Raw genomic sequence first — 10,666 nt, forward strand, 5'->3', positions numbered from 1 at the left:
AAAAAAAAAAAAAAAAGCATAGATGAAGATATCTTTTTCTTTTTCAAGTTGGAGTCTCACTCTTGTCGCCCAGACTGGAGTGCAGTTGCACGCTTCTGGCCAACACAGCCTCGACCTGCTGGCTTCAGCAATCCTTCTGCCTCAGCCTTCCAAGTAGGTGGAACTCCAGGCACGTGCTACCACGCCTAGCTCGTTTTTGATTTATTGTAGAGACAAGGTCTCGCCAAGTTGCCCGGTCTGGTCTCTAACCCACGGGCTCAGGCAGTCCGCTCGCCTCGGCCTCCCAAAGTGCTGGGATGACAGGCTGAGCCACTGAGCCTGGCCAAAATGGATGATTCTTAGTAGCACTTAGTGAAAAGAATCCCCCAAGAGTATATACATGTGACAGAATTCATAAAGTCCAAAAACAATGAAAACAAATGGTCAACATGGGGTATATCGGTGTCATCTGGGCGGGGGAATGATGATGGGCCAGGGCCAACATACGGGTTAATGCAGGTTACCGTCAGTCTTGACTATTATTTGGGATGGTGGCTCCCAGGTGTGTGTAACATCAACAGAGGTTACTGAGCTAGAGAGGGCCTGGCGGAGACAGAGGACAAGAGCCTTTCACGAACCAATGACTACATTTCCTCTGATTCTGTGCTCTTAAGAGTCAGTGACGGAAACAGGAGTCAGGACTCAGCTCCACTGGGTCCCAATCCTCCCCAACATGGCCACACCCTCCTCCTCACATGCCAGTTCCATGCCTCTTCTGGTCCTGGCTCCGGTCTCCCGTCCAGATGGGGCCTCTGCTGCCCAGCCTGCACTTTGTCCCCACTCCTGCCTGCGGTGCTCTGTGCCTCCTATCGCCATGGACATGCTGCTTCCACTAAGTTGTCCCCCTATGGTCATTCCTGTGTGTCTTCCCGGCAGGGAGCTTGTCCACTGAGGCTCTGTGTCACCTGGGCAGAGTGACAGGCACTGAAGCACTGCCAGTGTCACCTCCTTCACGCTTCATGACCTCGTCTGCCTCATCTGTCTTGTCAGTCCTGACATGCTTCAGTCCCCTGTTCAAGCTGGCTCTTTTGGGGAAGGCACAGTGAGTTCTCAGCTCTGTCTCTTCTTCCTGTCCTGCCTGGACCCGTCTCCCTCCCTCTGGCCCCTTCTCCACACTGAGCGCCAGAGAGCTCTCCAAAGGGCACCTATCTTGGCAATGACAACCCCTGGGAGGTTCCTCACTGCCTTCAGGATCAACACAGACTCCAAGGTGCTTTGTGATGGCCACCATGCTCCCCCTCAGTCAGCCTGCACTGCTGTCTTGGGGCCACCAGATATGCTGTGTCAGCTGCACTCAGGTAAAGCTCTCAAAGACAGGGAAGCCCCGCAGCATGACTCAATTGCTAGAGCACGTGGTACCCAAACAGACAATCGAGCCGGCTCTGGAGTCCAGCTCCTGACCCGGGGCCTGGCACAGAGTGGGCAGCTTCTGTAGGAAGGGAATGGGGATGCTTATGTTATTTCTGTGTATTTTATGAGCATGGTCTCTTGTGACAGCTTTTGGATCGCCACTAACTTTTTTTTTTGAGTTGGAGTCTCACTATGTTGCCCACGCTGGAGTGCAGTGGAATGCTCACGGCCACCGCAGTCTCAACCTGCTGGGCTCCGGCGATCCTTCCGCCTCAGCCTTCCCAGTAGCTGGAACTCCAGGCACGTGCCACCATGCCCGGCTAGACACTAACTTTTAAAGTGTTTTGTGTCTTTTTCATCTGGTCTGTGACCTCCCCAAGCATAGTGTCTCAGAAGTCAGTGCCCTGGGCACAGACCAGACCCGAGGCCACTGCTCAGGACAGGCTGATCACCGGGGCCCATGAAACCCCACGCTGCTCCTTTGCCCCGGGAGGGCCACCAACTCACCGTGTTGAAATACTCGACGCCAGTGGCTTCAAATGCCCTTGCCACAGGCTGGGTTGTGGCCACGCAGGCCACAGGGTGGCCGTTGCCAATGGACTTGCCCATGGTGACAATGTCAGGGACAAAGTCTTCCCCCTGCAGCTGGAAGGCCCAGAAGTGCTTGCCTACTCGGCCAAAGCCAACTTGGATCTCATCTGCAACAAAGACCCCTCCGGCCCTGCGGACGTGCCTGTGGCAAAGGACAAATGGCTGACAGGGCTGTGGCCAGGGGATCAGCCCAGGGGTTGGGAGGGCTTGGGGCTCCGAGTAGTCTCGGCTCTGCCAGCAAAGAGGCGGGACCGTGGAAGGTGGCTGGCCTTCCTCAGGCCGTCACTTCTGGGCATGGTTTCAAAGTTCTGGCCAGCATGCCAGGCTGAGGCTGGGGAACCCATCGCAGCCCTGCCCCTGGGTAGCCCTGCCCTTACTCACTCTGCCACCTGGGAGAAGTAGCCAGCGGGAGGGATGATCTGCCCTCCCACGCTGGGCAGAGACTCGGCAAAGAAGGCTGCGATCTGTGGGTGAGACGGATGTCAGGGACAGCACACGGAGGCGCTGTGTGACCACTCAGCGCGCCAAGTCCTTTCCTGGTGCGGGCCCCAAGCAGGCGAGTTGCCATCAGTGCCACACCCCTTCTCTGGGTCGAGTCACATCTGAGGGTTTGTGACTCAGATTCCCTTCAGGCCTCGAATCAACCCTCACCACCTGGTGCCTCCAGAGCCCTGTACTCGGCACACCCCAAGCTCAGCTATTGGTGTCTCCCCATAAACCTGTCCCTTCCTTGTGTCCTCTCCGGTGACAAGCCCCACTCACATCCTCCAGTGTAGGACAGAAACCCATCCCCTTCCTGATCCACCCCCACCCCATCAGCGCTGTCCCTTGACTGCCTCGGCTGTCTCTGACCCCTTCCTCCCCTCTGCCTGGACGTGCCAGCCTATCAGCAGACCTGCCTGTCTCTGCCCTGGCCTTCTGTGGGTGTCTGAACCCCAGGAGCTGAGCTCACCGCCATTCTGTTTCAAACCCTCCAAGGGCCCTTGTGCAGAAAGCCACGACTTCCCAACAGTGTTCTGCGCTAGAGCTGACCAGGGACCACTGCTGGGATCAGGCAAGGGCCGAAGGAAATGCTGCACGCCAGCAGGGCTCCTCGGGTTTCCTGGGAGTGGCTGAACGGCCCTGGAGCACAGGGGCCAGGACTCGCTCGGTGCGGCCAGCACCTACAGCCCCACAGCCCGCCCTCTGCGCCACACCCCTGTCCTTCAGTGGTGCCTCCTGGAGCTGTCACCCAGCCACCCACAGGCCAGCCCCTGCTGTCGCCAAGGGCAACATCTCTCCTGCCTGCGCCCCTTCTCCCACCGCCACTAGCCTGTCCGGCCAGGCTTCCCCACCACTCACCTGGGGCCTAATGGCTCCTCGCGGCCAAGGGCCTCGGGCTGCCCCTTTCAAATCCACCCTCCACGCAGCGCTGGGCAACGGAACAGCCAGCCCCACGTCTTCAGATCCTGGGGCTCCCGGGCCTCCGTGGCTGCCCAGCACAGCCCTCGGGGCTCTGGGTCCAGGTCTTGCCTGCCCATCTCGAGCTTGTGACTCGCGTGCCTGGCCCACTCTCAGGTTGCGCCCCTGTGCAGCCCGTCTTGCGTGCCTTTCCCTCTGCTGCTTTTCACCCCGCCTGGAGCGGCTAAGCCCCGCCGCAGGTAGGTGCCTCCTCTGAGGACACTCCGCCCCCACGCCCGTCCAGCCTGGTCCTGCCGCCTAGATGCCATGCTCTCGGCCGGAACCTGAACCCCGCTGAGCACGAACTCCCCAGCCCAGACTCCCAGTGGGCAGGCCTCGTGCTGCTTTCCCCCTGGGCCCAGCATCTGCACAGTGGAGGGACACGGTGCTTCCTGGACTGGCATGTGTGGTTACCTTCCTGCCCTTCTCCTGTGCACTGCTGACCACTCGCTTCACCTCACTGGCATAGGCCAAGGCTGGGTTGGGGTGGTCCTCACGGTAGGGGCCCCGGTAGGTGTCTGGGAGAGGTGCCTGTGGGGAGGACAGTGCCATGTCATCCGGGTTTGGGGGTGGCCGTCCAGTTGGGGCTACCTTGGGCAGCACATACCACGTGGACCCACTCCTTCTGGCCATCCAGGTCACGGAACTTGTAGGGGCTGATGTCAATCAGGGAGCTCAGGTGGCCATGATAGGCACTGGGGAGGGAAAGGGAGTGTGGGCTCAGGCCCAGGCAGTGCGCACTCCCTGGCCCGGCCCTGACTGCCGCCGCCCCCCCCACCCAAAAGACACCCAGGGGAGGTCACGTTTTCTGGCACAGCCCCCTGTCCCCCAGCTGGGAGAGAGCACAGGCCTTGGAGTCAGCAATACATCCTACAAGGCTGCTCGCTGGCTGTGTGACAGTGGCTAACTGCTTAACCTCTCTGGCGTCAGCTGTCCCCTCTGTAGAATGGGGGATTTCTCTGTCAGGGTTATAACAAATCCGGGCCTGGGCCTGCACACATCAGATACTCAGGACGCAGGAGCTACTGCCAGAACTGCCTGAATAGTTAAAACAGCATGGGGCTGGGCTCCAAGGCTCAGCCTCTCATCCCAGCACTTTGGGAGGCCAAGGCCAATGAACTGCCTGAGCCTGTGGGTTGGAGACCAGACCGGGCAACTTGGTGAGACCTCGTCTCTACAAAAAACAAAACAAAATAAAAAAACAGCATGGGACCACCTTTGACTCCCGTACAAAGTGTTTTCTGCTGCCCAGAAGCTGCCCTCCCGGAACGTGGCCCGGGGACAGAGCCTCCAGGAGGCCCTCTGCCTGCCACGCAGCCTCAGGTAGCAAGCCCATCACCCTCCCTGCCCAGGGCACCTGAGCCAGAGCCCCTGGTCTACAGCAGACTGCGGGCCGGCTTCTGGAAATGGCAGGGCTGGGAGTTGCACTTACTGGTCTAACACCACCACATCCTGGTGTCCCGTGTACTGGCGAGCCAGCCTCAGGGCTAGGTCATTGGCTTCTGACCTAAGATAAAAAAAAGTGGGCTCCATTCGGATGGTCGTCTGAGAGTTGCCTGCAGAGAAGCCCGGGCAGCAGCAAGCAGCGTCTGGGACATTAGTTGCCAGATAACGGCTTACTCGTTGGTAAGTGGCAAAGGCCTCCTATGTGCACAGGCTGGGCAATCAGTAGGTGAGACGCATGGGCCTGGTCTCCCGGAACTTCCATTCTAGGTGGCACGAAAGCTGCTTGGAAAAGACTCACACACTCAAAGCTTGCTTCCCCTCTGCTCCCATAGCACAGCAACCAACAGAGATGACTCCTCCCTACCAGCAGCCAGTTTTGCAGTAGACACGACTGAGTGTCCTGGGATTCAATTTTGCCGCTACCATCAGCTCCCACATGCTGAGGGTTCAGTCCCCAAGTCCAAGCCATGCCTGGACTTTCTGACCGATCCCACAACCCTCTCTGGGTTCCATTAATTTGCTGGGGTGGCCCACGACTCAGGCAGTCGCCAGTTTATTGCACAGGAAGTCACAAAGTTTCCAGATGAAGAGATGCCTAGTGCCAGGTGTCGGGGGGCAGGGCTCCCGGGCCCTCCCTGGAAGCTGCAGGGCCCTGAGCAGCTCGGAGCTCTGACCTTTAGACAGGGAGGCTCCTGCCCCGAGGGCACAGGGCAGGGCGCTCTAGGACTGCAGGTCTTAAGACCCACAAAGGGAAGGACTGGGGACCTGCCTCAGGGCCGGGAAAGGAGGGCAGAAGGCGGCAGAGACTGTTTCCCCAAGCGTGACACACCCTATGTAGTCACAAAAGATTGCAGTGAGGGCTGTGGGAGTTACAGCATCCGCCCACCACACGCACACATACTCAGCACCACCACCAAAGCCAAGAAAGGATGCGCGGCCACCTTGGCAAGCACGACAGTGGAGCCAGAATGCTGAGGGAGAAAACCAGAGGGGCCCTACTCTAAGTGGGGGTGTTATGGGCTGGATTGTCCCCCAAAATGTGTGTGCTAAAACCCTAACGCCCAGTACTTCAGGGTTGCCTGTATACAGCTGCGCTGGGAGATGAGGCCTCAGCAGAGGTGATTACATTCAAAGGAGGTGACAGTGTCCTTGGAAGAGGAAATCTTTATAGCTACTAAAGAAACGCCTGGCGCATGTGTACGTGGGGGAGGATGCCGGGACAGCGGGGAGGGCCTCGGAGGACCCAGCCCTGTGACACCCTGCTCTTGACTTGCCCTCCGTGGAACTTTGTTCGGGCCTCCCCAGGAGGGACTTTGCACTGAGTTCTGAGGGAGAAGCTTCCAGGCAGAGGGAGCAGCCATGCAAAGGCCGGTGAAGGAAAAGGGCTCCAGTGTGCTCAGGAGCCAGAGGCCAGAGGCCAGGGCCCGAGGAAGCCAGGGCAGGAGAGGAAGTGAGGAGCCACGCGGGGCTGCACGTGGGAGAGGAGCCTGGGTTTTCTCCTCTCCAGTGTGCAAAGTGACCGAAGAGCGCCAGAGAGGGGTTGCGACTTGGCTCCCACCTTCCGTTGGGAGGCAGCCCTGGCCTTGTCTAGTGAACTAGGAGGAGTGCGAGTGGCAGAGACCTAGGAAGCCCGGGAGGCCAGACGGCCGTGGGGGACAGAGCGGCAGAGGAGGCAGGGCTGAGGTCCAGGGAAATCATGGCCTGTCCCATCAGCCCTTGACTGTCTTCTGGACATGCAAACCCAGGGATGTTGGTCAGATGTCACGTGGGCAGCTACAGTCTTGAGTCTGGAGCACATGGGAGGGAGCTGGGCTCAAAACATAAAATCAGGAGTCACCAGCACATGGATGATATTTATTACCAAGGGAATGATGACATCACGTAAGCAGAGGGCTCAGAGAAAAATGGCCCAGGACCAGCCTGAGGAAGAGAGGAGGAGGAAGTGGCAAAGGAGAGGGGTGGTGGGGGCGGGCAGAGAATCTGGCGGTCAACAGGAGAGCACAGCGACTGGCAGCGTGAGGAGAAAGCGCTTCCACTTCCTGCTGAGATGAGGAAGACCAGGGAGCAAAGAACTCATGGGATTTGGGGACATGGAAGCTGCTGGAATCCACAGAGAATACATCTGAGGACATGCACCTGCAAGAATGCCCCTTCCTCACGGAAGGTGCCCCGTACCCAGCCCGCTCCCCTGCTACGGGCGTGACTCCGGCAAGCTGGCTCCTGTCTCTCAACTGCTTGTATCTCATCTGTAAAACGAAGATAGGGGATCCCACCTCCTAGAAATTATCTGGGGGACTGGTGAGTGTGTCACGCAAAGGGCAATGACAATAACACTCATTATGGTGACCCAAATGAATCTGACTTGCTAGAATCTGCTCTGAGATCCTGGATATGCTGTGACCATTGCCTGTCTGTCCCCATGCTGCTCCTCGTGTGAGCTACCATGCTTTTCACCTGGCTATTGGCTTGGCCCTTAACAGTATTTACTCTTTTTTTTTTGAATCAGTCTCACTCTGTTGTCCAGGCTGGAGTACGGTGGCATGATCACAGCCACTGCAGCCTCGACCTGCTGAGCTCAGGCGATCCTTCTGCTTCAGCCTTCCAAGGAGCCGGAACTACAGGTGCACATCACCACGACCAGCTAATTTTTTTTGATGTATTGTAGACACAAAGTCTCACCATGTTGCCTGGGCTGGTCTCGAACCCGTGGACTCAGGCAGTCCTCTCACCCTGACCTCCCAAAATGCTGGGATTACAGACTTGAGCCACCAAGCCCGGCTAATATCCACTCTTTTCTCCCTCCGCCCACAAGACACGATGTCTGATTTATACCTTCTGACGGCTTCCCAGTGCTCTTAGGACCAGAGCAGCTTCCTTGTTTGGTCAACAGGGCCCGAGCGACGGGCCCTGGCTCCCTCTTCAGCGTCGGCTGACATCCTTTCCCTCACTAGCCTCCTCTGATCTTTGCTTGCCAGGGTGCCACGCCCTTTCCTGGGCAGGGCCTTCCATGGGCTGCTCCGTGCGGTGACCAGCCCGACGAGGGTACTTCCAATGGAGCGGCAGTGCCCTTCCTTCCTCCTCTCGGCTACCTCTAGTCAGCTCTCAGCATCGCTTCCTCCCACGAGGCTACCCTGCCCCCCAGAACAGGTCAGGCCCTCACTGTCCCCAGGCCTCGCAGGCGCTATACTCTTCCTCCAGACAATGACCCTCTCTGTAGTTTTGTGTCTCTTTGAAGAATCACTTGATATTTTCACTGCTTAACGGGCAACCTGAGGGCAGGCATTTTGGCTGCATCTGTAAGGCAGAAATAAGGGAATGGGCAACTCCTTAGGCCCCAGCAGGGATGCGGGAAGTGACAGCACCCTTGACAGGCGACAAGCAGACTGGTTCCAGCAGAAACAGCGCCAGGGCTCACACAGGGGGAGCACACACCTGGCTGGCTATGCTACGCAGGCCCACGTGAGCGACTGTCTTCTCACCTCTTGATGGGGGCTGGCCGCAGTCCACTTACCCAGAATTCAGGAAATAAAACACACAGAGCTCCTCCGGAAGGGTCTCAGACAGCCTCTGTGCATAATCCACGATGCTGTCGTGCAGGTATCGGCTGTTGGTGTTGAGCACCCGGTTCTGCTCGTGTGCGGCTTGGACCACGAGAGGGTGGCAGTGCCCAACTGGAAGAGGGCCACTTCATCACACGGTCGGCTCTGCGTGGCCATCCCACCGGGCCCCCCAACCCCAAGCTGTAAAGCCACCCCCATCCCCAGGAGGTGCGGTTACAGAGGGAGAGGTAGGAAGCAGGGAGTCCAAGGACAGAGCAGGAGATGGCCAGTTCAGGAAAGCAGCATGTCAAAGGAGAGCCTGGGGCTCCACAGAAACCCCATCTAGATAGCCCACGTTTTCTTTCTTTTGTGAGCTGAAGTCTCCCTCTGTCACCCAGGCTGGAGTGCAGTGGCATGCTCATGGCCGCCGCAGCCTCAACCTGCTGGGCTCAGGCGATCCCTCTGCCTCAGCTTTCCAAGTAGTTGGAACCACAGGGGCGTGCCACCATGCCTGGCTAATTTTTTGATTTACTGTAGAGACGAGGTCTCACCAAGCTGCCCAGGCTGGTCTTGAACCCTGGGCTCAGGCAATCCTCTCGCCTCTGCCTCCCAAAGTGTTGGGATTACAGGCTTGAGCCACTGCGCCTGGCTTGTGCTTTCAAGGCTTCTCCAGGCCTTCTGCTTGGCAAAGGCAGGGGAGAGGTATGGCTGCCAGTTGGTCTGACTCCACCAGCCAGTGGAGGCTAGAGGTAATCTTGATTGCCAAAGTCCAAGGATAACGATACCAGTGAACCTATACTGAGAGCTCAGTGTGCCAGGATGCAAACCAAGTCACGTGAACTAACACTCAGCTCTTAATTCTCCAAACGCCTTGAGGTGGGTACCTAGGATTTTTTTTTTTTTGAGTTGGAGTCTCACTCTGTCACCCAGACTGGAGTGCAGTGGCTGCTCCCGGCCACCGCAGCCTCGACCTATTGGGCTCCGGTAATCCTTCTGCCTTAGCCTTCCAAGTAGCTGGAACTACAGGGTGCGCTACCACACCTGGCTAGTTTTTTGATTTATTGTAGAGATGAGGTCTTCACCAAGTTGCCCAGGCAGGTCTCAAACCCGCGGGCTCAGGTGTCCGCTCACCTTAGACTCCCAAAGCACTGGAATTACAGGCTGAGACCCCGAGCCTGGCTGGTACCTAGGATTTTTATGTCTATTTTGCAGATGAGCAAACTGAGGCACAGAGGATTAAGTCACTTTCCCAAGATCCCAGTACGTGGAAGACAGGGACTTGAGCCCAAGCAGTCTGGGACTAGAATCCTCCCGGTAACCTCCACTTTTAAGACCTTCCCTTTCTTCCATCACGGCAGCCACCGTGGGATAACTCAATGCCCCCTTTGGCTTCCCTGTCCAGCACCTGAGACAGTCAACAGGCTGCGGCCCTGCCATGACCTGGGCTCTTGGTCAGTGCTGCGATGCGTCGTTGGTTGCTCTCTGAGCACGTCACCAGTGCCAAGTGGAGCCGGACCCCCAGACCTAGCTCTTTGACGCCTGCCTGGTTGGGCACAGCTGCGGCCTGGAGTCTTCTCTGGCCACATCACAGACGCTGGATCTCCTTTGCATACGGCTGGTGCTTCAGCTCAACCCAGGCTCTGGGCACCGCTTGGCGACCTCAGGGTCGCCTTGGAACCAGCTCCACAGCTTCAGCCTCTGTCCTGCCCCCCGGCCTGAGGTGTGATACTGACCGTGTGCCACATTGTTGATGCAGTCGATGTATTCTGCGCCCAGCTCATCATACAGGTACTGGCCCTGGCCCCGAACAATCTTCACGGGATCCTCAGGAGAAAAGAGTCGGCAGGACGAGCTGCTGGGACAGGCAAGGAGAAGCCACGTCCGAAGACCTGAGAGAGGGCCACCAGCACAGCTCCCTACCCCGTGTCAGGAAAAGACACTGACGGAAGGAAGAGGAGCCTCTCTGCCAGTCTCCCCCTCCACAGAAGGTTGTGAGGGAGAAGGCAGGGAGAAGGGAGTTGCTGAACTTAAAGCTGTTTCTTTTCGTTTTTTTTTTTTTGAGTCCGGGTCTCACTGTGTCGCCCAGGCTGGAGGGCAATGGCTTGCTCACGGCCACCGCAGCCTCGACCTGCTGGGCTCGGGCAATCCTTCTGCCTCAGCCTTCCAAGTAGCTGGAACTATGAGCCACCACACCCGGTTAATTTTTTTTTTTTTGAGCTGGAGTCTCACTCTGTCGCCCAGACTGGAGTGCGGTGGCCGCT

The 10,666-nt window shown here is 57.8% G+C and overlaps 1 protein-coding gene across 1 annotated transcript in view; it reads right to left on the minus strand.

Annotated features, from left to right (window-relative positions):
* Positions 1 to 10,321, minus strand: part of PHYKPL (5-phosphohydroxy-L-lysine phospho-lyase) — a gene marked incomplete at its 5' end in the record, with an annotated part of 19,231 nt that extends 8,910 nt beyond the window's left edge. Inside the window, 7 exons of the mRNA XM_008053378.2 lie at positions 1,897 to 2,122; positions 2,362 to 2,444; positions 3,835 to 3,951; positions 4,028 to 4,115; positions 4,853 to 4,927; positions 8,378 to 8,537; positions 10,139 to 10,321. Of these exons, the coding sequence (XP_008051569.2) occupies positions 1,897 to 2,122; positions 2,362 to 2,444; positions 3,835 to 3,951; positions 4,028 to 4,115; positions 4,853 to 4,927; positions 8,378 to 8,537; positions 10,139 to 10,321 (932 nt within the window). The remainder of the gene's footprint in view (positions 1 to 1,896; positions 2,123 to 2,361; positions 2,445 to 3,834; positions 3,952 to 4,027; positions 4,116 to 4,852; positions 4,928 to 8,377; positions 8,538 to 10,138) is intronic.
* Between the last annotated feature and the right edge of the window lie 345 nt (positions 10,322 to 10,666).

The sequence above is a fragment of the Carlito syrichta genome, unplaced genomic scaffold (assembly GCF_000164805.1).
Source record: "Carlito syrichta isolate Samal-C Ts95f unplaced genomic scaffold, Tarsius_syrichta-2.0.1 Scaffold288137, whole genome shotgun sequence".
Classification (NCBI taxonomy): domain Eukaryota; kingdom Metazoa; phylum Chordata; class Mammalia; order Primates; family Tarsiidae; genus Carlito; species Carlito syrichta.